At 37.4% G+C, this 27,889-nt stretch overlaps 1 protein-coding gene across 5 annotated transcripts in view; it reads left to right on the top strand.

Annotated features, from left to right (window-relative positions):
• The first annotated feature begins 3,548 nt into the window (after window positions 1-3,548).
• The window catches only part of SUSD4 (sushi domain containing 4), a 220,466-nt gene continuing 196,125 nt past the window's right edge, over window positions 3,549-27,889 (top strand). For 2 of the 5 annotated variants that reach the window (XM_051993372.1, XM_051993369.1), the window contains exons 1-2: window positions 3,549-3,806; window positions 4,742-4,945. In XM_051993372.1, the coding sequence (XP_051849332.1) occupies window positions 4,777-4,945 (169 nt within the window). In that variant the 5' untranslated portion in view covers window positions 3,549-3,806; window positions 4,742-4,776. Of the gene's footprint in view, window positions 3,807-4,048; window positions 4,138-4,370; window positions 4,571-4,741; window positions 4,946-27,889 lie in introns of those variants that run through there. The other 3 variants (XM_051993373.1, XM_051993370.1, XM_051993371.1) reach the window with 3 other exon arrangements.

Below are 27,889 nucleotides of genomic sequence, written 5' to 3'. Positions count from 1 at the left end.
TTCAGGGTTTTTTTGCAACTGTTTTCAGAGAGACTTCTAGGAACCTGTATGTTATCATTTTTTCTAGGTGGTATAATTTAAGGAGAGAGGTATTTACTACTTTCCTGGCCTGTACTCTGGTTTGAGAGTGACCACAAGCACTCTTTTTGGCCCTGGAATTGTGATGAAGCTACTGCTCCAATGCAGTAGTAAGCTATAGTGTGCTAGTGTTCCTCTTCACCCTGGGATTGCCAAGCAGAACTTTGACACAGATCTCATTATGGGCAAAGCAACCGAGTCCTGCCTCGGTGCTAGCAAAGAGAACCCTGTACTATTGACCAGTTGTTCAATCCCTTTGCTTTCTGTGGGTCGAGAACTCCAGAAGCAATCACTGTCACTGCTGATTCAATGGCTTTCAAGACCTATTGGTTTGCTGGGATCTGGTCTAGGTTAGCTCAGTCTGTTCTGTGTTCTATGCACAATGCACTCTTACCCAGGTGTGACACACCTTTCCTACTGACCTTCTACATTGTCTTTGTCTGGAAACTTATTTCATCCTATTCTTCTGTGGGTTCTGTTGCTCCAATTTTAAAGGGTAGATCACTGCCTTTTCCCACTCTCTTAATGAAGCATTTCCCCAGGAATTGAGTGACATTGATGTTTTCTTTTTCTATAGATTATGAACTAGTAGTGTTCCATTGTAAAGATCACTAAAGATCAAAGAATTATGTATTTTGAGCTATAAGGGACCTTAAAACCTACTTGAATCAAACTCTCTCATTTTACAGATGAAAAAACTGAGGTAGAGTAGTAAAATTATTTGACCAGGGTTACAAGGTAGTATTTGAACCCAGACATACAAGTCCAATGTCCTATTTACTACACTACTCTGGAATTTCTCTTGATATATGAGGGCTGCTTTTAATGACACAGTTCAAGATATCAGATTAGCTTAAGTGTAAGTTTTAGGGAATAAGAAGTAGGAGAATGAAAGGAAATACCAACACTGATTCCTCAAGATGAGGAAAGAATTGGGACAAATGAAAATTTTATAGTACAATATATTTGTTGATGACTGTTTAAGTCTTATTAACCAGAGGACTCAGCAGGAACAGGTGCTGTGAAAAGCTCTTCTCCCTAATCTTCCTGCCAATGCTTCTTTGTTTCCCCCTCCTAGCTAGATGCCACATCCTGGATTCCTCTCCTCCCTTAATGATAATCCTTTTCTTTTTCCTACTCCCAAAAGGACAAAATGTTGTCCAGGCTGCTTGATCAAACAAGAATTCCAATAACAAAGCTTCTAGTAAGATGACTTTGCCTTGCCACAGTGTCTTAAGGACCATGGTTTTACTATATGTCTGGCTTCTTTGTTCTCCAAACCTCCAGATTTTGCCATTTGACTTGCTGTAGAACATTCCAAGTGAGTTATCTCTCCCAATTAGAACAAGAGTTCTTTTGACAGCAAAGGTTGTCTTCCATTTGTTTCCCTAGGTCTGAACACAATAGCTTGACACATAATAAACCCTTACTGCATGCTTTTCCATTTATTTTTTTGCGTGCATGCTAAACCTAACCATGGCCAAGGAGATTCTAGTGGAGTTGGATTTGTTCTTTATGAGTCATCATTTTTGCCTTCTTTTATTCAAAAGTATTAAATCTACTTTGTAATAACAAAAAAAGTCTGGTAGGATTAACAAGCTACATTATACATTGTAGAATTTCTAAAAAGGTAAAATATTTTGAAGAAGCTCTTAAAATTATTCTTAGTCCATATCCAGACTGGTTGACAAACAAGATTTGAAGTAGGAAAATTGTAATTTTTGTAAATATCAAGAGACTTTATAACACTTCATAGAGGCAAAATAATCATTTAGTTACACTGATAGTATGTTTCATTTATTCAACAGTTTTCTACTTATAAAAAGGCAAAGTAACCTAAAACAATAAAACCTAAAACCTCTATCCTGTTGTCCTAGGTCTGTATAAGCACACTGCTTTGGGCAGAGCTGAGTTAAAGAAATGTTTGTTGAAATGATCACTTCAAATTTTGCCATTGTAACACTTTTTCCTGCAAAAAAAGATTATGGCTCCCTCTAAACCATATTGTATTTCCAAATTGAGGCTAGAGGGTAGAAAGAAAAGTCCTTAGAATTTTCGATGGAAGATAGTGTTGCAAGGGATAATAAAGACCAGTGAGTCCAAACTTCTCATTTTACAAATGAGGCAACTGAGGCTTGCCTAGGAACACAACAGCTTTGAAATACATTAGGCAAAATTTGAACCCAGATTTGATCTTCGGAGTAAGGGCTGGCAGTATCCACTGGAAGGTGCTATATCCACAGGGAAGATGGTGTGAATGAAATGAGCAAGGGTGACCATAATGACACTAATTGAAGCTTCAAGTATTCACTAGCTGTCTTGGTGATGAGTTGGGGAAAAGAGCATGAAGTCTGTGACATCCAGAGCCCTGAGGCCAGCCCTTTTCCATTAGGTACTCTGTCCAGAAGCTTTACTTATTACTCCTCCCGTTCCCCCTCCCTCCCAATCCCCCTCCTTCCCCCCCAACCCCCCCCCCCCCCCCCCCCCCCCCCCCCGCCCCGGACCTTTGGAAAAAGCCTTCTTGCAAATTCTCCATTTCAGACCTGCAGAGTAAGTAGATCTTCAGTCCATGGCCCAGAGGACGTCACTACTTTCTCTTCCTCTCTCTCGGTACTCAGAATTCAGCACTCCTCTTCTCTTATCCAGAGTAGTTAGTTGGAGTAGCTACTGATGGAATGAGGAAGTCAGAACTAGGGTAAGAGAAATTATTGTGGAAAGTACCCCCGCTCCACCCCATTCCCCTGGCAGTTTAGGTCACATCCATCAGGGAGGTGCGCTAACCGTGCAGTTCTCCCCCTTCCTCGCCCTCCGTTCCCAACCCGGTGTATTTTATTTCTGGTTGTTTGCTAAGGTTACGGAATGAGACAGGACAGACAGACACACATACACACATACAGATAGACATACACAGAGAGACAGACAGAAAAAGAGACAAACAGAAACAGAGACAGACACAGAGACATATAGAGACAACGAGAGACAGAGGCGGGGGTGGGGGAGAGACAGAGAGACAGAGAGAAAGAAAGACAGACAGAGACAGAGAGACAGAGACAGAGAAACAGAGACAGACAGAGAGACACAGACAGACAGAGACAGAGATAGAGAGACAGAGAGCAGACAGCATTCGGGTATATTTTTCTTCCCCCTTTCTCTTCTCCCCCCCCTCCCCCTTTCATTTAAAGAAGTTAACCGGGTTGAGAGTAAGGCTCCACTGGAATGGGCATAGGGAAGGAGGGAGAGAGTTTGATACAGCAAAGCCAACCACCACGGTTTGGAGAAGTGGAAGAAGAAATCTCCCTCCCTCCAGAACTGTGCACTGGGGGCACCAGAGTACGCTAGGTAGTGGCAGCGGCTGCACCCGCGGCTGGCACTTAAGCACGCGCGCAGCCAGGGGCGGGGAAGAGGGAGAGGATGGGTGGGGGGAGTGGAGGCAGCACACGTGTGTGGGAGCGGCGGAAAAGCGGCGAGTGCACAGGACAGGTGCAGGCGCGCAGCCTTCCCATTGGTCCCGGGCTGCGACCCTCCCGCCCCTGCTGCAGCTCCAGCTCCAGCTCCAGCTCCAGTTCCGTCTGTGGGTACGTGTGCACGCGCCCGAGCCGGGGAGGGGAAGAGGGGGCAGGAGGACGGCGCGTGTCCGTCCTCCTCCGGTTCCAACTCCCCCGCCCCTCTGCCCCAGACCCTGTACATCTTCCTCTGCTTCTGCTGCCGCCGCGCGCTCGCGGACACAGGTATGGGGGAGCGCGAGCGCCTCGGGCGCGCGCTGTATTTGCAATTCCTTCTTGAGCCGGCTTGGGGAAAGCGGGGAGGGAAATAAAAAGGGGGGGGGGGAGGTTGGAGCTATTGCTGCTACTGCTGCTGCTACTGCTGCTGCGGCTTTCGTCTTGCTCGCGCAGCAGCAGAGGTCGTGCACAGATGCGGGTTAAGCTTAGGGGGGAGGAGGAAGAGGAGGAGGAGGAGGAGGAGGAGGAAGAAGAAGAGAAAAAGGAGAAGGAGGAGGAGGAGGAGAAATAGAAGGAAGAGGAGGAGGGGGGAAGGAAACTGTATGCACAAAACCCACAGGTAAGATTTCCAGGCAGAAAAGGACATCCCTATCCGGGAGAAGGGGCGTGCGGAGAGAGAGAGAGTCGATGTTTTAGTACCCCCCTCCCCCGCCCCGGCTGAATGTGACAGCGCGGGGGTTATCTCCTGAAGACTGTGCTATAGGACACATTCTGATCCCAGAGAGGGAAATAAACTGAGAACTACCTGAAGGAACCCAGTGCCATACTGGGGGGTATTCTTAAGAGTGAAATATATAGGCCTAAAAGGGGAAGAAAAAAAGTATCTTCTTAGCTATGAGATCTGAGAGGCTTCATACTTTCCTGGCATGGTCATAACTGCTGAATTGCAGGGACGGGTGCAACACAGATTTGCATTAAATCCCTGCCCTCCCACACCTCCATTACTCTTGCGCTAGAAGAGCATCCCAGAGATTGGCACTCTCCGGACCTCAGTGAGTGTCGTTATTGCACAATGGGAAGAGGGGGTGAGATAGAATGAAGTGGGAAGGAGGAGGGCCCAGGGTGCGGAGCAGGGAAAGAGGGCGCTCCGGCTTAGTGGGAGCTGGAAAGGAGAGTGCCCCGAATGAGCTCGGGGTATTTTTATATTCTGCCTCTTGTTACAGACTCTTGCAAGCCGGATGCCCTCTGTGGATAAAAGATGTATCATGGAATGAACCCGAGCAGTGGAGATGCATTTCTAGAGCAGCAGCAGCAGCAGCAGCCCCAGCAGCAGCAGCAGCCCCAGCATCAGTTCCCCCCGAGACTCTTCGCAGTGGTTTTGTGGTTTCAGCTAGCGCTGTGCTTTGGCCCTGCACAGCTTACGGGTGGTGAGTGACTTCTTCATGTGACAGTGTAAAGGGAGCCGGGACAGCAGAAGGAGAGTCCCTGACAGGGTTGATGAGCCCTCCCTACCCTCCCTTTCAACCTCTGGGGAGTACTACTGAAAGACCCTTCTCTCTTGCGCCCTTCCTTTCATACACTTAGAAAAGAAAGCCTCCAGCATAAAAGCCAGGGACCGTCCTCCTTCAAACACATATTCCAGCTTGCTTAAAAAATCTTTTACTTACTACCTGACACAAATACACATACTCACAATGATACAGCAACACCCCAGCTCTTCTGAAGAACCAAACTGAATCTCCCCCTCCCAAGAAGATCCCAATCAATTCAACAGACATCCATTGTTAGTTCACTTTCCTTAGGGGTTGGGGAAGGGAGGAAAGTGTTGGGTAGCTTATGAATGACTATGGATCTCTTGGTTACCAGTGGCAGCTTTCAGCCGAGGGAGCTCCAACATTTCATCACTGGAGATTTAGGCAAGTGCTTTTATGGTCACTCAAAGGGGGCAAGTTGGAAATTAGGTTCAAAACATATGCCATTATTGCCCAACAATCATCTCTGAAGAAAAGTTAGGCTTTCTTTGCTTTATTTTTCTTCAGGTTTGAAAGGACTGTGTGTACAGAGATATGTCTAATCAAACTGCTTTGCCATGATTTCTCATTTTTGATTTTCAGTGAAAGAAAACATAACAAGTAAAGAGCCCTTCAGTGAGGTAGAAATTATATTAATAACCTCAGTTTCATGTTTCTAATCTAAGGCATATTTGGTTTTTGAAGTGAAAACATCTTTTGGTTGAATTTGCAGAAGACAGAAAAAAAGTAGTTTTTAGAATTTTAGAATTTTGAGTGTCTTAACTTGCCTATCATTACAGTTTGTCAAACATTTACTCTACAGGCTTTTTGATTTGGAAAGTTAAGGTGGAAGAAAGTAGGGAAATGTGTTTCTTTAGTTTAAATGCTGTTAACATTGATAAATTACTGTTGGTTAGGAAAAGTCTTGATTGCAATAAGCATACCTTGAAAAAAAAAAACTTTTCAACAATATAAACTTATCCAGAATCCTATGTTATAAACTCAGAAGATTTATAGTGAAAGAAAACATAGCAAGCCAAGAACCCCTATGTGATGTAGAAATAAGTGGAAATTACATTATTAATTTGTTTTATATGTTTCTAATCTAAGACATATTTAGTTCTTGAAGAGGGAACATCTTTTAGTTGTATTAGAAGACAGAAAGTCCTTGCTAGAATTCTAGATATTTCTGAGGTTCTTACCTTATCCATTATTGCTGTTCATCCAATATTTACTCTATAAGTTTTTTGATATGGATAATTAAAATGGGAAAAGTAGATTTAAAAAACACCTAAATACCATCAATATTAGTCAATTGCTATTGGTTAGGAAGAATCTTGACTACAATAAGCAAATCTTTAAAATTACTTTCCAACCATATAATCTCAGTAGAGTTTACAGTTGGGAACAAAAGAATTGGTGGCAATAAAACTCTTCCCATTCTACCTTCCTGAAAGGAAGGGAAAAAATGGGGGAAGAAGAAGAGGAAGATAACAGATGGAGTTATTATCAGAAAATCAAAAATTCAGATATTGCATTTGGGATCCTAAGTTGTGAGTGTAAAGAAACTTGCTATGAATTTGCATATCTGGTTATATTTGACTATCATATATACATTGCATTGATTTCCAAGCTGTGCCATTTCATTATCAATAAGTATCAGTGTCAACCTTTCTTCATTCTTGGTGGAAAAACTTTGTGAGGAAAGTGTGTGTGTGTGTGTGTGTGTATGTGTGTGATTTTGTTTCCATAACAATTCTTTAGGTGAGGATAGACCTCCTACTTATGTTGAGCAAGGTCAGAATTTCACAATGGTAGATCATGGGGATAGGGCATGGTCATAGAATATACAATTAAAATTCCTTTTGGATCAAAACACCTCTTTATAGTCCAAATATATAATATTGTTTTGTGAGTAAAAAGCAGGTGGTTTGAGCTGGGCTTTGAATGATAAAAGATTTTTCACTTTCCTTATCAGTTTATCTCTTTTTTTTCCTTCCTTCAGCAGTCTCCCTCCTTACATTCCCTTCTTCCAAATGAAACACTCTCCCTTCCTGGTAGTCCATTTCTGTCTCACAGTAAATGTGGAGTGCTAGATTTGAGATCAGGTGACTTGATTTCGATAAAACTATGATTCTTGATGGATTTTTTTTTTAGTACTTTAAATTGAGAACAAGATGAATTGTTGTTCCTTTCAAGCATTAAGTTTTTATTATACTGTCTCTGACACTAGTTGTGTGATTATGCACCTTAATCTCTGAGGTGAAAGAGGACATTTCTTATAAGTTTAAGGAAAATTCTTTGTTCACTTCAATGCACCATATAAATATGAGTTAGAATCAATGTAGATGTGTATTAATAAAACTAAAGCCAACTTTCAATTCTAGGATTATCCTCTTCATAAGATGAGAAATTTAAGAAAAGAGACCTTTAAGGTTCAAAGGCAGAAGTTTTTGTTTAGTTCTAATTCTTTGTGACCTCGATTAGGGTTTTCTTGGCAAAGATGCTAAAGTGATTTGTCATTTCCTTCTTCAGCTCATTTTTACAGATGAAGAAACTGAAGCAAATGGTTCAGTGGTTTGTCCATGTGACCTAGCTAGTAAATTCTTGAGGCCAGATTTGAACTTACAAAGATGGGTCTTCTTTATCCTAAGAATAATTTTCTAATCCATTGCACCACCTAGCTGCCCTCAAAGGTAGAAAACCCATATAGTATTATTGCCAAAGCATCTATTTGATGGATTTCATAGAATTTGGAGTGAATTCAATTCTGGGCTGTATTAAAAAGGTGATAACTTCCAAGAATAAGGAATATTCTTGGAATAATGGAAATTATAATCCTATTGTTTGCTGTCATTATGAGACTTTTGGACACTGCAGTTTAAGAAGGTCCTTTATAAGCTGTAGAAAATGCAGGAAAAAGCAACCAGGAGTTGCAAGAACTTGAGATCCTATCATAAGAAGAATGGGTTGAAGTCCTTGAACATGATTACTCTGGAAAAGAGAAGGGGGAATTATAGCTGGCTTCAAGTGTTGGAAATGTTGTCATATGAATTGATTAGATTTATTCTCTGTGGCCCAGAAAGTAGAACCACGGGCAATGGGAGTCAGTTTCAAAGAAACCAATTTAGGATTGGTGTTAGAAAAAACTTCCTAACAATTGGAACTGTCCACACGTACCTTGAGCTGTTTTGAGAGCTGATAGCTTTCCTTCCTTGGAGGTCTTCAAACAGAAGTCTTGAAACAATTGTTCCATCTAATTTTGTGGTAATTCCTTGGATCTATTTCATTTGTATATGGGTTGTAGATCATTGCTGCAGGTCCTTTCAGCTTTCAAAAGTCTTTGATTCCAAATCCAATCCAAGGCTTCTTAAACTATGGGTTTCAATCCTATATGGGATTGTGTAACTGAATATAGGAGGCAAAAATTATGATTTATTATCAGTGTTTGTATACCTATTTTATATAATTATACGCCTGGGATCATATAAAAATTTCTTGAGTGAAAAGGGGTTGCTGGTAGAAAAAGTTTAAGAAGGCTTGTTCCAGTCCAGTCTACTTGTTTGAAAGATGCAGAAACTAAGGCTCAGAAGTTAAATAACTTGCCCCCAAGGTAATAAATAGCAGAGCCAGAATTCAAAACCAGTCCCCTTCAAGGTTTTTAAGGTACTACTGAGCGTGTTATCTTAGCTCTAATGTTAAACATCTTTGAAATCGTAAAGCTGTTTTATCTCTGTATTCCCACTGAGGTTTGTATTAAAAGAAAATATCCAGAAACTTTAAAAGAATGCAATAGTATGTCACCTCCCATTTTTACATTCTCGTTTAAGAGAACTTCTTTTGGTCTGTTCACTTTAGAGGAGCAGCTTCAGCTCTTGTGCAGACTGAGAATGTCATTACTGGTAACATAGTCATTATAATTGAGTTCTCCTTCAAGCCAAGAATTGGGGTGCTCCTGTTGAGATCATTCTTTCCTATCATATCTGACAAACTAAGACTTAGAGAAGAAAGTTTGTAACTGGTTCCAATATTATAAAAATAATTCCTAATTTTTTGTGAACAAAGAACCAGGGGCAAATTTGCTTTCAGGAACCCCTTTTTGATCCCAGTATTTCTGATATCATGTTGCTCCATTACCAAACTCAATCTAAATGGAAAACAGACACTGAACCTGAAGCACAGTTAAGGCTGGAGTCGGGAGATAGCTTCCTACAACAAAGGACAAGAGGAGCAACACAACAAGGAATACTCGTAATGACTTTTTTTTTTTTTTTTTAGAAATGCACATTTTTATGTCAGAATATTATGCTTTCCATGATACATACATATTTATTTTGTTTTGTGTGTTTATGGTAAAGGCTCAGGACTTCCAGAATGCTTCAGTACACAGGGGGAACAGTTTTCAAATGCAAGAATCTGGTGGGGAAGAATATTAAAACTCTGTCTGGGACATAGAAATACCTTATTGTGGTTTGGACTTGAAGAAGTTTGGCTGGTGTCCACAGTGGAGGTGATTCACAAAACTGTGTACTGTACACCAGGTTCCAACAGACTCTTAGATTTTCTCTCATTCACCAAAAGGTGCAAATTTAATAGACAATCTATTTTTAAACTGGGAATTTTATTTTTGATTGCTTGCTGGAATAAAAAAAGCTCAACAATAGTGGATGTACAATAGCTTCATCCAGGAAAAAAAGGTCAAATGCTCAAATACTATAGCAAAATTTTGAATCAGAGAGGGAGAAATAAAGAATCAAACCAAAAGGAAAAGAAAGTTTTCCCTAAGATCCATAGATTTCAATATTAGGGTAATTTTTTTTTATCAACCTGACTCTTCATGTGGGTAGATTTCTCCAAGTTTTCTTTGTTAAGTGAGGAGCTAGTTTAAAAATAATAATCAGCATTTACACAATCACAGTAACTAGCATGTATAGATTGCTTTAAGGTTTACATGGCTATTTACACATTATTTTGTTTGATTCTTATAATAACCCTAGGATATAGGCACTATATTTATTCCCATTTTACAGATAAGGAAACTGAGCCAGACACAGACTAAGTAATTTGTTCAGGATCCCACCTCTAATAAGTATCTGAAGCTCATTTTGAACTCAGCTTTCATTGATTCTAAATCTAGCACTCTATTCACTGGCCCTTCCTAGTGGCAACTGTTGTGCTTTAAGAATTGCATAATATGTCAGCACAGAGGTGATTACAGACACTCCTGAGTACATTGAAATTAGATTAAAATGTAATTGGAAAATGTTGAACAAAATAAATAAAAATACATGCAACATAGATAATGATGATTTGTGATTTGTAAGTCAGTGTGTGACTACAGGGATTCGTTTCCATTTAAGTTTGACAGCACTGCCTCTAATTTTTACAACGTTGTAAGATAGGTCTTCAGTCTTTTTTTTTTTTTTTTTAATTCCTATTTTAGAGCTGAGGAAACGGTGTCTTAGAGAGATTAAGCAATGTACCCATAGATACATGACTAACACATCTCAGACAATATTTGAACCTTGGTATTCTGGATTCTGAAGTTAACACCCTATTCATTAAGCCAAAATTTAAGAACTTAAGAGGTTGTGTCACACTAAAAGTAAACCATTTCTCAGAATGGCATAGAATGACTGTTAGAATCTTTACTATCTTTAAATCCAAGAATGTCATCTAGCCTTTGCCTGAGTCTCAGAGGAGTAATCTCAATCATTTTGGAGGGGTGAACAAAAAACTTGGCCACAAGTAGAGCCAATGGAAGAAACTGCTGAAAACTCATTAGCATAACTTGGGTTGTATGTTATCCATTTGTCCCCCATCTCTTTTGGATTTTATTACAGTCCCAGGAAGATAAAACACTGGTTCAATAAATAGTGCTGATAAAAAAAAAAATATAGTGTGAAGAAGAGCAGTCTTAAAAGCAGGAAGAGATAGTTTCAAGTCTTGCTCCAGCATATCCTGGCTCTATGACCCTGGGCAAGTCACATAACCTATCAATGAATAGGTAGCTCTCTAAGACTACAGGTTGTAGAGAAAGTATCAACTATATGCAAGGAAGTGTTTTTCTCATTTGGAAATTCCCCCAGCTAGTGAACTCACAGGTCTAGGCTCTATCCCTTTGGCAAGTAAACCAGATGAATAGTTGATCAGGTGATTGGATCTTTTAGCTAGATCCATATTTCATTTGAAGGAGAATGCCATAAATAGAACATATCTATACTTCAAGAGATTCTTTGAAAAGTGTTTCATTCTATCATTGTGAACAAGAGGAGATACATGCAGTGGATATTAATAGTACCATTAAGTCAAATGAGTTCAGATCTGGTTGAGACATCAGACTAATAAAAAATAATTGATCCATGAAACCCTAAAGCAGGGGTTTCTAGTGAGTTGCTACAAATATTTTTGTACAAATAGATTTTTCCTCCTTTTTTGATGTCTTTGGGATACAATCCTAGCAATGGTGTTGTTGAATCAAAGAACAACCACAGTTTTATAGCCCTTTGGGCATAATTCCAAATTGCTCTCCAGAATGGTTGGATCAGTTCGTAACTCTATCAACAATGCATTAGTATCCCAGTTTTCCCACATCCCTTTAAAATCTAACATTTTCCTTTTTAGTCATATTAGCCACTTGGATAGGTATTAGGGGTACCTTAAGATTGATTTAATTGCATTTCTCTGATCAATAGTTTTAAAAAAAGAGCCATTTTTTCATATGATGATAGATTTGATTTCTTTGTCTAGAAACTGCCTGTTAATATACTTTGGCATTTATCAATTGGGAAATGATTTATATATTTATAAATTTGACTCAGTTCTCTATATATTTGAGAAAAGAGGTCTTTATCAGGGATGCCTGTTATCAGAGATACCCAGTCTAAAATTTTCCTTCAGTTTTCTGCTTTCCTTATAATTTCTGTTGCATTGATTTTGTTTGTGCAAAAACCTTTAATTTTATATAATTAAGACTATCTATTTTATATTTTGTAATGCTCTGTATGTCTTTTTTGGTTCTAAATTCTTTCCTTTTCCATAAATCTGATAAACTATTCCATGATCTCTCAATTTGCTGAAGCTATCACCTTTTATGTGTAAATGAGATACCCATGTTGACTTTAACTTAGTATATAGTGTGAGATGTTGATCTAAACCTAGTTTCTGCCATGATGTTTTCCTCTTTTTCCCAGCAGTTTTTGTCAAATAATGAGTTTTTGCTTCAAAAACTTGGGTCTTTGGGTTTATCATATTTTAGATTACGTCACTTACTATAATGTAATTTGTACCTAATCTGTTCCATTGATCTACTACTCATTTCTTAGCCAGTATCAGATTGTTTTGATAATTACCATTTTATAATACAGTTGGAAATTTAGTATAGTTAAACTACCTTCTTTCATCTTTTTTCATTGATTCCCTTGTTATCTTTGAACTTTTGTTCTTCCATATGGGTGTAATTTTCCAAGCTCTTTAAAATATATTTTTTGATAATTTGATTGGTATGACATTGAATAAATAGATTAAGTTGGGTAGAACTTTTTTAAAATTTTATTTTGGCCAGACAATTGGGGTTAAGTGATTTGCCCAGGGTTGCATAGCTAAGAAGTGTTAAATGTCTGAGGTTGGATTTGAACTCAGGTCTTCCTGACTCCAGATCCAGTGCTCTATCTACTGAGCCATTTAGCTGCTGCAGAATTGTTATTTTTATTTTATTGGCTCAGCCTATCCATGAGCAATTACTTTTCCCAATTGTTTTGATCAGACTAATTTTTTATCCCCACAAATATCTCTGTGGAGAAAATCTCCTTTTATATTCTCAATTTTAAGGCACATTAGGAAATTCTGAAAAAAAGGCCAAGATGTTGTAATCCTTTCATGAGCCAAATTTCCATTGTAACCTAGTGAAGACATGGGTTCCAAACCTCCCTCTGACATTTGTTATTTGTGTAACCTTGGAAGAATTACTTGATTTCCCTAGGATTCCATTTCTTCCTTGTGAAAATGAGGAGGTTGGTCCCTGATGTTTCATCTAGTTCTAATCTATGATCCCAGTGCCTTCCATATATAGTATAAAATTAATTCGTTGTAGGGTTTGGGGACTTTTGAGTTCTGTTTTTACCAGAATTCATATCTTGCTTTTGCTTGTGGCCAAAACATTCTTCCATGAAAGCCCACTGATCTAGGCTAAAGATTCCTTTTAAAAATCAAATTCTGATCTGATTTTTGGGTTTTACTATTATATTATACATTGTATTGTATGTATTGTGTATTATATAACAAAAATATATTATCTATGCAAATGAGAAATGTTGAAGAAACAATGAGAAAAGAGATGCTCTAGGTGCACTTTTCTTTCCTCACCCCCATATTTATTTGTACATCTTGCAAAAAGATGAACTCATATGCAAATGACACCCCCAAATGAATTGCAGAATGAGTGACTAGATTTGTTTATATGAATTGGGTAGACACAAAGAGAATAACAAAAGGCTGAGGGCTTTCTCTTTCATGGTTTAGAAATACATGAAAGAAGAATCATGAGTATACTTGATAAAATACTGACAAAATACACACAGAGACACACACTGCTTAGATACAACTTCTTAAATCAATTAAAATAAATAAAGAAAAATAACTTCCTATGATGGCCCTAAATATTTGAAGGTGCATCCTATTGAGGAAAAGGCTGCTTATTAGAAAACTCCCTCAGAATTATCATTTCTTCAGACAATGTTGCTAACCACAAAAAGATTGTGGGGGAAATGGGAACAATTTTTAATCTGTCACCATCTTAGAAATTGTTGTAAGTTTTAAAATAAAAGTAAAGTTATGCAGAGGCAAATAAAGAATCTGTAATATGATTTGCCATTATTAGGAATATAAAAATCATAACATCATAGAGTTTTAGAGTTTGAAGGAACCTCAAAGACAGTGCACTTTCATCCACTCTTTGCTTCAGGAGTTTTAGTGACATAAATCCACTGTCTCTGGAGGCAGTTTGTTCTACTTTTGGAATCCTGTAATTGTTGCGTCAAAACAGTGTAGAGAAGAGGGAGCTAAGCTTTGAAACCAGGAAGGCCTAGTTTCAAGTCCTACCTTGGATACATTAATTGTGTGACTCTGGGTAAAACCATAATTTCTCAGTGCTCTAGGCTAGTCATATCATATTCAAAAAGAAATAGGGCTACTGATCCAGACAGGAGCATCTCCATGGCTCAGTGAATGAAGTGCAAGGATGGGGTCAAGAAGATTTCAAATCTGACCCTGGACACGGTATAGCTATATGATCCTGGACAAGTCACTTAACTCTGTTTACTTTAATTTCCTCATTTGTAAAATGATCTGGAAAAGGAAATGGCAAACTACTCCAGTATCTTTGCCAAGAAAATCTCTAATGGGTCATGGAGAGTTGGACGTGACTGAAAATGATTGAACAACAACATCCATAATATAGATCTTTACCAGCCATATGTTGACTTTGTTTTATTGTATTTTTAAAATTTTGTTTACTATTTCACAATTATATTTTCATCTGGTTGGGGCTTTAGTTGGGAGTATTTGGGACTGTGTTTGACACTTTTGCTTTAGGCAAGTCTCTTAAGATTAGAAATTACAGAGAAGTTGCTGACCTGAATTGGTAAAGGAAGTTTTCTCACAAAAGTTTTTTATATCAATAAAATCACTAGACCAGTCCCTATGACCTTTACTTATTTTTTTCTAATATGTCTTTTTATTTTATCCCAATCTCAACCTTGATCCTTAGTTTTCCATAAAAAGTTAGTTATCTGTAAAATGAGGATGATCCATTTACCTCATGGAACTGTTGTGAGGATCAAATGAGAAACTATGCAAAGTGATAAAGAAACAAAGAAATGCCAACTTTCATTTTATACTTCTTCAGATGTAGGTGCTTCCTTCTTGATGTAGATCACAACCTATTTAAGCTCATCCTTGGCAATTCTAATCCATGTTTTTCCATAAATATTCATAACTAGTTCATCTAATGTGCTGGGGATCTTCTTTTAGATCAGGAATTTATAATTTTTTTGATGTCATGGCAATCAGTAATTCTTATGGAAGGAAACTTCTTCAAATAGTATTTTTTAAAGCATAAACATAAAGACATAAGGTTACAAAGGAAATCAGTCATTTAATTCAGTTATCAAAATATGAGAATCAAAACCAGGAACAAAGTTCATGATCCCCAGATTAAGAACTATCTCGAGTCCTTCTGATCTTATGTATAGAGCTGTAGAGCTTTGAAGTTTTCCATTATTTGTCCCCATGTGACTAACCTGTCTTTCTATGGGGCAACAAATGAAGTCAAAAGAATATTGGGTTAAAGAGATTAGCCTTTATTCCTGGGAGCTTTGCTAACTAACTAAAAATATCAAACAAGTCTTAAAACAGGAAGACATGCTTGTCAAAAATGTTTGTCACTGTCATGGCGGATGTACAGAATAGAATCCAAGTGAAGGAGGGATTCCCTCTAGATGATATTTCAGAGACATCTGTTTTCAGATGAACATTGTACCTCTTAATTCTGGAATATTATAGAGTCTCCTAGATGAGATCCATGTATGCTCAAATAGTCTAATTATTCATCCTGGAAAAGGATAGACTAGTTCTATAGGCTATTTATTTATCTAGATGGTATAATATCTTAGACAGATTCTTTAGATGGATAATGAATTAGGCCCAGAATTCAATAAGATAATGAAGTATATTACATTTGTGGAATGACCACAAGGTTTTCCTTAAAAAAAAAAAGGCCCAGCTGATTTAATAATAATTAATAATATTTTGAATCTATGAATCTATCCATGTACACAAACCACTCAAACCAAAATAGTATACAATGCCAGAAATTTAAGGAAATAAATAGAAGAAAATGATAAGAGGATCACTTGATGTATCAGACACTTGTTCTTCTGGGGAAAAGGAAATGGAAGCTGAATATCTCATAATTCCATCTCTCCCTTACTCTAAGAGTAAGTGCATTACTGAAAAATGGTCAGTCTCTAGATGACCTTCTACAACCCCATGATACATTTCCTACTCCTTCATTCTCTATGATCCCTTAATGTCCATGGCACACAATTTTATAACATGGGTTCAAATTGATTTGTGTTCTCATAAATTTTATGAAAAAGGTAGGCCAATTGTTAAATTAATGTTTCCACAACATTTATGCTGTAACTGATATCTTAATTTCAAAAAGGTGTCTTATTAATCTTATTAATAGATAGGAATTAACAAGCATCAAAAGCTAAAAGAGAAAAATTATAAAAGAGACGTATTTTACTTAAATTTGGTATAAGTCCTCAGAGTGGGTGCAGATTCCCCCCCCAATAGTTAATTTTTCAGCAACAATATGTGTTTCAGTGAGTTGTGTGGAGGCAAGAAACTTTAGTATCTTGGTTTATAGTTTAGTTTTGCTGGGTATGAATGGCATTGATTTAAGCTGTGTTGTTTAGAGAAAAATTTCCCCAGTGTTTTTCCTTCTTTAAGACAAGCCTGCTGTGGTGCTGAGAGAGAAGAAATTATTCACTCAAGAAGAAAAACAAATAGTAATAATTAAGTGTGTTACACATGAACTAGAATTAAAAGTGCATTTTAAAATAGCTTCTTAATTGAGAGTATTATAATTGCTTTATTAATCTTAAATAAGGTAAACTGTATGCAACAGAGAAGTAAAATAATTCTTAAAATTATTTGGAAGTGACAATAAATTTAGGAATGTACTAACTAGATAAATCCCACATTAATTTATTCCAAAAGAAGCAGCAATGATCCTAACCCAATTTCTGGAAGACATCATAAAGATACAGTCATAGCAGCTGCATTTGTCTGTTTATGTTGAATAAGTAAGTACATACCCCAGGAAGGAAAGATTTTTAGAAGAAAAAGAAGAAACCCCAAATCTCAGTCATCTGTATCAATAATGCATTACAAATCCATCATGCAGTAAATTTAACTTTTTAATAAAGAGGATGAGGAAGAGCAAATTTTGTTTGGAAATGATCATTTGACTTGGTGTCTCATGTTTCTATTTGGGAATGAGTGCTCTTAGATCTCTGTGAATCACTAGCGTGGGAGTTAAAGAACCAGTAGGTTGGTAGTATACTAGTCTATTCCATTTTCCACATTAGACTTGCAAAGAAAAGAAGACTTCATTTCTTTGGAAAAAATTTCACTTGAAAAAAGAAATATGTCTCTGAATTGGATGCAATGGTGAGAAATTCTTTAAAAAAAAAAGAAAATGAAATAAAAATGCATATTAAAAGTAGACATAATTAAATGGAATTTGAATACTTTTGATCAGATTTCCAATAAATATGAAGTGAGACACTAAGTTCTCTAAGCCCATGAATACAGAAAAATCTCATAGAGCTTTCAGGCTGCGGGAGTGAGGAGTGACAGAAGAACCTTTTTTTTTTTTTTTTTTTTTTTTTTTTAAACAATATGTTATGTTGCGGAGGAGTATCTATCTTTAAATCAATTTTGTAATTGTTATTGTCAAAGGCAACTTAATATCAGGTTTTGGCTTTTTTTTTTTTGTCTAGACCTTCTTTTTCACTGTTGTCAAGATCTATTTGAGTGTGGGAATGGAAAGGGAGAACCCCTTTACTGATATAGATTGACAACTATTGTGCAATTGATGATTTTAGTATTAGAGGTACTGAAAAGTCAAGTTCTCATTTAGAATAATCTCACTGAGTGAATACTATATCACACTGCACTTTTGTTGTTTTGTTATTAAAAGAAAATCTAATTTCAGATCTGCTTTCAGCTATTGCTTTATCAGTTCCATCCTCAGAGTCCATTTTCAAGTTTGGATCAGAACAGTTAGAGTTGGGTATTAGGAATGAATTTTTAAGTTGTAATGACTACTATTTAAAGTTGTACTGGGAAGTTCCTATTTCTGGAGAGTCACCCTTCATCTGATTAGAAAAATAGTCCTAAGTATACATAAGAGATTTAAACAAGTGTGTCATTTTCACAGACATTGTCAGGGCTGTTAAAAAGTTGAACATGTAGACTAGTTTGTCTTATGCACCTCTCTCTCTCTCTCTCTCTCTCTCTCTCTCTCTCTCTCTCTCTCTCTCTCTCTCTCTCTGCCTCCCTTCCGCTTCGTTCCTCTCTCTGTCTCTCTCCCTCCCTCCCTTCCTCCCTCTTCCTCTTCCTCCTCCTCCTCCTTCTTTCTCTTCTTCATTTTCTTCTTCATCTCTTCCTTCTCTTTCTTCTGTCTCCTCCATCTTCTTCATCATCATCTTCTTCTTCTTCTTCTTCTTCCTCCTCCTCCTCCTCCTCCTTCTCCTCCTCCTTCTTTTTCTCCTTCTCCTTCTCCTTCTCCTTCTCCTTCTCCTTCTCCTTCTCCTTCTCCTTCCTCCTCTTCCTCTTCCTCCTCTTCCTCCTCCTCCTCCTCCTCTCTCTCTCTCTCTCTCTGTTTTTGTTTTTGTCTCTGTCTTCCCCTCCATCTATCATCTTACTTAGACTTGTCTAGTTCTGTGCATAAGAAGGACAATCAATTATTTTTAGATTATGACTCTGTCATCTACATTTGCATATACCCCATAGCACATAGTGCAGTGCCTTTGGATACTTGCTACTCAATAAATGTCTATGGAACAAATGAATTATATTGGAGATGCTTTGATTTCATGTCAGGGCTAATCTGGAGCAGAGGGCTGATGAAGGATATGCTCTAAGGGAAAATGCACAAGGCCTGGAAGCCAGGATACTTTAATTTCAGTCCCTGCTCACTAACTTTCTGTGTGATCTGAATCTAATCTGTGACTCTGTTTCTTCTTCTGCAAAATTGGAATTAAGTTGTTTGGAGGAAGTAGTGAGATAATAGACTTTAAAGTATTTTTTTCCCCTGAAATGCCACATAAAATGTATTAGGTGCTAGGTAGTGTGGTGAATAGAGTTTCAGGCCTAAAGTGTGGAAAACCTGAGTTCAAATTCAGCCTCAGACATTTACTAGCTATGTGACTTTGGGCAAGACACTTTACCCTGTTTGCTCAGTAAAATGAGTGGAGAAGGAAATAGCAAACCACTTCACCATCTCTGCCAAAAAAAAAAAAAAAAAACCCAAAACAAAACAAACCCAAATGAGGTCATGAAGAATTAAGACTAGACTGAAAATGACTGAACAGGAACATAAAAAGCAAAGTGGGATTATCATTATCAACAAACCTTTATGAATATTTTAGATACTTGAATTTTCTGAGATTATAAGGATGAATAATATCTAAAGGATTTTAAAATACAAGACTTGACTCATACCCAAAAGAAAGAATAGGAAGTATGGTAGGCTAAGTGCCAAATTAATGATAATAAGTGCAGTAATAAAGTCATAGGAAAGAGAGATCAGCTAAATATATTCTACTCTTATTCATTCATTAATTCAGTTATTCAACAAACATTATTAAATGTCTAATGTTTGCAAAGCACTGGTCTAGGGATATACAACATGCATTTAAAAATATTAATATATTTTGTTTTTACATTATCTTCATTTCTTTCAAAGGCACATACCCCAAGGAATAAAAAAAGGAGAACCCAAGTTGAATGGTATATATAGTGTTGCCTACACATACTCCCCTTCCCCACAAAAGAGGAAGGGAGGTACATTTTCCTATCTCTTTTTGGGGGTGTAGTTGATCACTATAATTTCACAACATTCAGCTTAGATTTTTTGTTCTTTTTTCCCCTCTATTGTACATTGTTGCAATTATTGTTTGTATTGTTTTCCTAGTTCTGCTTAATTCACTTTTCACCACTTCATATACATTTTCCCAAGCTTCCTTGTAGTCTTCACCGTTTCTTATAGCAGTGGTATCTGATTTCTGTTTAATTGCTAAGCACATACTTTGTTTCAAGTTCTTTTCTACCACAAAACTACTGCTATGAATATTTAGTATATATGAACTTTTCTTTGTATTTTTGACCTCTTTATGGTATATGTCTAGTAGTGGGATCTCTACATCAGAGAGCTAACTACTGATAATTCATACTGCTCTCATGAAGATAACAATCTAATAGGGAGGCCTGTGTTAATGAATAGGAACAGTGGTAACAATGATGAAAAATTATTAATTTAACTTTTGTGTATATAATGTCATATTTTTTACCTATGGAACTTATGGTCACTTTCATGCCAATGAAGCAGTAGCATGTTAATAATCCTATTAGCAGAATGGTGTTTTGAAAACCCTGAGTTCTTAACAACCATAGTGGCAAATAACAAAATCTGGGAGGCTAGGAGGCAGCTAAATATGGTCAGGAAGATGATTTTAGAAAGATTTAAGTTCCAATTCAGCCTTAGACACTTATTTAGTCGTGTGACCCTGTACAAATCACTGTATCTCTCTCAGCCCAAATTTCTTATTCTGTAAAATGGTAATAATAACTAATTCACAAGATTGTTGAGAGCATCAAATGAGTTAACATATGTAGAGTACTTTGTAAACCTTAAGGAGTTATATGAGTACTAGCTATCATGATTATAATTGAGCCAGGAAAACTTTGAGTACAGGCCTAATGACAGACTGTATTCCTGTTTGATCCTCACTGCAAGTTGAGAAGCTTGTTAACAGATTGACTATAGGATAATGAATTTGTCAGCTATACCAATTCTTTAAAATTATTGTTTATTTAGTTTTTAATTCTGTCTGTTTTGAAAATTGTTTCAGACAATTATTAGATGAAAAAATTAATTTCTAGGCATATGAAAAAATACTCTAACGCACTATTGATTAGAGAAATGCAAATTAAGACAACACTGAGATGCCATTTTACACCTCTCAGATTAGCTAAGAACAAAAAAAAATGATAAATGTTGGAGAAGATGTGAGAAAACTGGATCAGTACTACATTATTGGTGGAGTTGTGAACTGATCATACCATTCTGGAGAGCAATTTGGAACTATGTACAAAGGGCTATCAAACTGTCACACCTTTTGATTCAATAGTGTTTTTCCGGGCTTGTATCCCAGAGATCATTAAAAGGGAAAAGGACTCACATATGCAAAAGTGTTTATAGCAGCCCTTTTTGTAGTGTCAATAAACTAGAAACTGAGTGGATGCCCATCACTTGGAGAATGGCTGGATAAGTTATGGCATATAAATGGAATGGAATGTTATTTTTTTCTGTGAGAAATGATCAGCAGGCTGATTTCAGAAAGACCTGGGGAGACTTACATGAATGAATGCTAAACAAAGTGAATAGAACCAAGAGAATTGTACATAGCAACTACAAGATTGTGTGATGATTAACTGGGATGGACTTGGCTCTTTTCAACAATGAGGCCAATTCAAACATACTTGTGATGGGAAGAACCATTTGCATCCAGAAAGAGGACAGTGGGAACTGAATGTGGATCACAACACAGTATTTTCACCTTTTTTGTTGTTTTTATTTGTTTCTTGTTTTTTTAAAGCATAATTTTCTGCATTAGCTTTTTGTATTTCTTTTCCTAATTTTTTCTCTTTCTCTTACTTGATTTTCAAAATCCCTTTTGGGGTCTTCTATGATCTGAGCCCAATTTTTATTTTTCTTGGAAGCGTGGATGTAATAGCTTTGACTTTTTCATCTTCTAAGTGTTTGTTTTGATCTTCCTTGTCACCATAATAACTTTCTTTTCTTCTTTTTTTCCTAGTAAATTTATTCATTTTTAATACACATTGCTTTATGAATCATGTTGGGAGAGAAAATTCAGAGCAAAAGGAAAAATCATGGGAGAGAGAAAAAAAAACAGAAAAAAGAAGTGAACACAGCATGTATTGATTTATATTTAGTCTCCCTAGTTCTTTTTCTGAATGCAGATGGCATTTTCTGTCCAAGGCCTATTGGGATTGCTTTGGATCACTGAACCACTGAGAAGAACCTTTCATACTTGATCCATAATAACTTTTAATGGTCAAAAACTTTTTTTGTTGTCTGATCATTTCCCTACCCTATTACTTGGCTTTTAACTCTTTGTTAAAGTAGGGTTCTATTTCCAAGGTGGAGGATGCACTATCCCAACCTTCAGGGATTCTGTGCAGCTGTTCTCAGAGATCCTTCTAGGGACCTGATCAAAAACATTCTTTTCTGCCCTGGAACTCCACTCCTGGAGTGGAGTGTCTCTGCCCTACTGTAGCAGTAAAGTCTAGTGTGCTGAATCAGCGGAGTTCTACTTTTTGATGCTTGGGCCCTGGGATTAGGGTTGGGATTGTACTGGGACTATATTGAACGGCACACTGGACTCCCACCCTGTTGCCACAGATCCTCTCCACTGACCTACTTCGTCCTACCTGGTGGTTCAAGAGGTCCAGAAGTCTTTAGCATTACTGCTGATTCAGAGGTCTCACCTCACTGACACTGGGGTCAAGAGAAAACTGGGATTAGGGAGCTGGACTGGACCATGCCAGAGGCTATGTTGGTGTAGTCTGTGCTTCCAACCTGGTTCCACAAATCTTTTCTGCTGACCTTCCAGATACAATTTGGTGTCCCCAGGCTGAGAAGTAACCAATACTGCCTTTGATTCAGAGATTGAGCTGGGGTCAGGCTGGGGCTGGGCTGGGGTTGGGTCCAGGGATGCAGCTGCACAGGGACTACATACTGGACTGCTACCCTGTTGTCACAGACCTTTCCTGCTATCTTTCTAAATTCTTTTCAGCTGGGAAATATTCTAGTCTATCTTTTGGTGTATGATGATGCTCTAAAATTTGTTTAGAATTATTATTTAAAGGAATTTGGAGACATTTAGGGGAGAGGTTGAGTGAGTTCCTGCTTTTACTCCATCATCATGGCTCTGCCTATTGCTTGTTTTTTTTCCTTTCTTATTTTCCCCCTTCTGATCTGATTTTTTTCTTGTTCAGTATGATAAAAGTGGGATATGTTTAGAAGAATTGGACATGTTTAACCTATATCTAGGGAAAGGGGAAGGTGGGAAGAGATGAAGAAAAATTTGGAACACAAGGTTTTGCAAGGATGAATGTTGAAAATTATCTTTGCATGTATTTTGATGAATAAAAAAGTTATTAATATAAAAAAATTAAGTTCCAAATTCTTACCCTTTCTCTTGTCCTTCTCACATCCACTGAGAAGTCAAGCAATATGATATTAATTATACAAGTGAAATCATATAAAATACATTTTCATATTAGTCATATTATGCAAAAAAAAAGAAAAAAAAGAAAGTGAGAGAAGACTACTTTAATCTGCACCCAGAGTCTATCAGATCTCTCTCTGGAAGTGGATAGAATTTTTTTTTTTCATAAGTTCTTTGAAATTTTTTTGGATCAGGATATTAATCAGAGTAGCCAAATCTCTCACAATCATCATTACAATATTGCTATTAGTATGTACAATGATCTCTTGGTTCTGCTTACTTCACTCTGTATTATTTCATATAGATTTTCTTGTGTTTTTCTGAAACCACTCCCTTTGTTATTTCTTGTAGCACAATAGCATTCCATCACAATTATATACTAAAACTTGTTCAGCCATTCCCCAGTTAATGGGCATCCATTCCCTCGACTTCTGATTCTTGTCATCATGAAGAGTTGCTATAAATTGTACCAACTCTTAAAAATTGTTCATTCATGAAGAGATTACTTTCTTTGTTGTCTCTGGGAGGGAGTTTCTATATAAGCAAAGTCATAGCTCCTAGAATCTTGTATATATTTGAAATACATACATACATATATATATATATATACACATAAATATCCATATATATGTGTGTGTTTATGTGATTACACATACTCATATATCTATGTATATTATATATGTGTATATGCATATATGTGTGTTTATATGTACGTGTGTGTGTGTGTGTGTGTGTGTGTGTGTGTGTGTGTAATTTGGTAGTGGATCTTACCAAAGATCCACTTTGGTAATTTTAGCTTGTGGATCTTAAAGCAGAAACTTGGTAGCCATTTGCTGTGGAGGTCCTTCTAATTCTCAAAGTCTGTATTTCTGTGTCCTTACAATATTATTCCCCATGAATTAATGTAGCAGTTGATTTGAATTCACTTGTGCACTAGTTATTTGGGTGACAGGAAGAGAGTCCATCAGAAGGAAGGAAGTAGTTCTAGGCATAGCTATAGGTATAATATTATTCTGAATCCCACATACATATATCTGGATATTTGTGTGTATGTTACATATTACATTTCACCCCTCCCCCAGGGTTCTTCAGTACTTTAAAGAGATTTGGGGGAGAGGTGTTTCAAGCTCCCCATGATTGTGTTTCTATAAGTTTACTAGTCTAAGCAACCCAGTTCATTTCATCCCCTTAAGAGTCATATGATCTTTTACAAAATACATTTTCTTCAAAGGTATAGCCAGAACAAGTGCATAAGCATCCATCCTGAGGAAAGGAAGGAAATTAGACTTGTAGCTTAACTCAGTTCCTGTCTGTTAGCAGTCCCACCTAGTTCAAGTTCAAAAACCACTCTGTGCTTGTCCCCTCCCAATTATTTTTTTGAAATAATTATAACTTTTTATTGACAGTACATATGCATGGGTAATTTTTTTTTTTTTTACAACATTGTCACTTGCACTCACTTCTGTTCTGACTTTTCCCTTCCCTCCCTCCATCCCCTCCCTTAGATGGCAGGCAGTCTTATACATGTTAAATATGTTATAGTACATCCTAGATACAATATATGTGTGCAGAATGGAACAATTCTCTTGTTGCACAGGAAGAATTGGATTCAGAAGGTAAAAATAACCCGGGAAGAAAAACAAAAATGCAAACAGTTGACACTCATTTCCCAGTGTTCCTTCTCTAGGTGTAGCTGCTTCTGTCCATCATTGATCAATGGAACTGAATTAGATCTTCTCTTTGTCAAAGATATACATTTCCATCAGAATACATCCTCATACAGTATTGTTGTTGAAGTATATAATGATCTCCTGGTTCTGCTCATTTTACTCAGCACCAAGTTCATGTAAGTCTCTCCAAGCCTCTCTGTATTCCTCTTGCTGGTCATTTCTTACAAAACAGTAATATTCCATAACATTTATATACCACAATTTACCTAACCATTCTCCATTTTATGGGCATTCATTCATTTTCCAGTTTCTAAGGGCTCTGGTTTTTTAAGAATTCCTACTGGGTGGGTTAGAACATCCATCTGGAATCCTTCCTCTGATGTCCCCATGACTTGAACTCCTGAGTCCTGGGGACTTTACCATCAGCACCTAGCACTGAAGAGGATTAATGAAACAAGATTAAAAAGCCAAGTCCATTCCTAGGTACTACATGGCCCAAAGGAAGGGAAAGGTACTTTTCCAGCACCCGTTTAATGCATGATATGCAGCTACTGTTGGTATCGCATCTGGATACCACTGTAAAGAAAAAGATAATGTCTCAATCTGGGTGTGTAAACCAATTCTGACCATGAAATTAATGAAGAGTCTACTCCCACATAGAGGACAACTGAATACATAATATATTCTCCCAGATGCAGGTTCCTGGCATCTCCCACATGGATGCCTCCATTCCTAGATGATTTGGGGATGTATCAAAGCCTCATTACAATGGGAATACAAATAGAGAAGCAAGGTTATCACTTAAGGCTCATGTGATTTTTGGCACTGATTGAATTCATCTGCATAGAATCTGTCATGAAATGTGCTCTATCTCTTTGATACATAAATGTAATTATTGGTGCATTACACTCTAGTAAAGGAATATTACCCTAAGGAGGATAGGTTGACCAGGAAAGGGTATTTTGGATCATTTTGTATTTCTTTGTATCCTCAGCACTTAGCACAGTGCCTAGCACAAACAGGCACTTAATAAATGCTTATTGACTGGTACAAAAGTCACTGAGACAATCAGCAACGTCATAGAGCAGTCAAATAACAAATATTTTTCAGAAATAATGTAAATATGTATTTGATTATCATTAGATGGCTTCCTTGGCTTGGAATTAGAAAGACACAAGTTCAAAACCTGCCTTAGTTGCTTTTCAGTTTGTATGTCCCCGAATATCATATAATCTCTTTTAGTCTCAGTTTCCTCAGATGTAAAATGGGGATAATCATATTAACCTCTTCATGTTGTTGTGAGGATAAAAGTAAATAATATAAAGTGTTATGTATACCTTAAAGCACTATAAGTTCTAGCTATTGTTGTTTTTACTGTTATTCTTAGAACAAGTGGTAGAACTGGGTATGGGATTGAGGGAAGGAGAACATGACACCTGGGTGAATTTGAAGGAGATGGATGAGAGAGATAGTCAGATGAAATATGAACCATGGTGTGAGATCTGAACCAGTTAGATCTAGTAGTCTTGTGCATTTTCATGGGCTGATTTCCAGTCAGGATACCATAACCTTAAAGTGTTGATTAAAGTAATATTAAGTTCTAAAATGATATTAAGTCATCTAGGGGATGGTTTAGTAGGTCCAGTGGTCTGGTTGGAGCAAAAGCTCATTCTGAATACTATGATAGCCTGGATAGATATACTTCATTGGGACATGAAACCCAGGATCAAAAAATGATTCTAAATAGCTTATTTGAAGAGAAAATAATTTTCATCCAAATGGTTGAAAGTTGACCAGACAATTTGAACACTTTCTATGTATCTTTCTGCATGCCCATAAAAGAAAAGGAAAAAAGAGCCTTAGTGGGAGAGGGGAGGAGGCCACATTTAAAATGATGTATTGCCCATCCTGAAAATCTTGGAAGGAGCAGCATAGGGAAGAGAGTGTCAGCATTGGAGTCAGTTCAAATTTGTCTTAGACACTTACTAGCGGTGTGACCCTGGGTAAGTCATTTAACCCAGTTTACCTCAGTTTCTGAGCTGAGCTGAGAAGGAAATGGCAAACCACTCTAGTATCTTTGCAAAGAATGGGGTGAGGGTCATGGAAAATCAGACAAGACTGAAAGAGCAAAATGGGAAAGTTTGGACATCCTATGACTTTATCTTCTACTTAGTACAATATGTTTGTCCTACCCCAAGTAGTTAATAGCCTGTCCATTAAGTCCTACATATGGCAGAATAAGGCAAAATGATACATGAAGTTCAAGTTTCCCAGACTGTCAGTAAATCCCAAAGGATGTGGTTGGGAGAGAATGACTCCTCTATCTCCCTTACTTCTCTTCTTGAACTGTGGCCAAGTCACAGCTTCTGCTCCTGCATATCAGGTCCAATACTGCTCACTTTTGGCTACTTCATCTGGAAAAGGAGGGAGAGAGATAACAGAGACATTGTCAGATGACAATGCATTTTATTAACATATATTTATGTGATCGCCTGTTTGGAAGGAAAAGTTCCTGTGCCGTGCTTTGGGCTATTCTTGCTTCTTGCCTCCCTCTGTACCAAATGAGGCTAAGGATTTTCTCCACAGCATGTAAATGACACCCCACATGTGGGTCCTGATCTTTATGAAAGCTTAATTTGTGCAAAGTGTGATGTTAGGCAGCTGGGAGAACTGCTCTGCTACAGAACACACTGTGCCAATCTGCTCTCACTCCCTGTTCTTGGGTGCTCAGTGAATGCCTGTGTCTAAAGATGGAGAAGGTCCTTGTTTGGTTGAGAGGAACTTCTCAATAGCTGTTTGGCCCAAGCCCAGTTAGCTTCTTTTGTGTGTGAACAGAAATCCTGAAAAGGGAAGTTAAGCAGATGAGGCAGGCTAGAAATTTATTTTAGATGCTGTGGAGGTACATGACTCTATTAGGAATTTTCAAGCACACAAAATTGCTGAAGTATTGCCTCCTCCCTCCCGACTTTACCTGACTTGGTAGGATTTTTCAGGCATGATTGGAGACATCTTTGCCTCTGAATGAATGAGAAGGTGACGAGTGCACAGAGCTAGAATTGGAAGGGATTTCTGAGGTCATGAAG

Source organism: Antechinus flavipes, chromosome 4 (genome assembly GCF_016432865.1).
Source record: "Antechinus flavipes isolate AdamAnt ecotype Samford, QLD, Australia chromosome 4, AdamAnt_v2, whole genome shotgun sequence".
Lineage (NCBI taxonomy): Eukaryota > Metazoa > Chordata > Mammalia > Dasyuromorphia > Dasyuridae > Antechinus > Antechinus flavipes.
The sequence above is the reverse complement of the archived record's forward strand: the minus strand, read 5'-3'. Positions and strand labels throughout refer to the sequence as shown.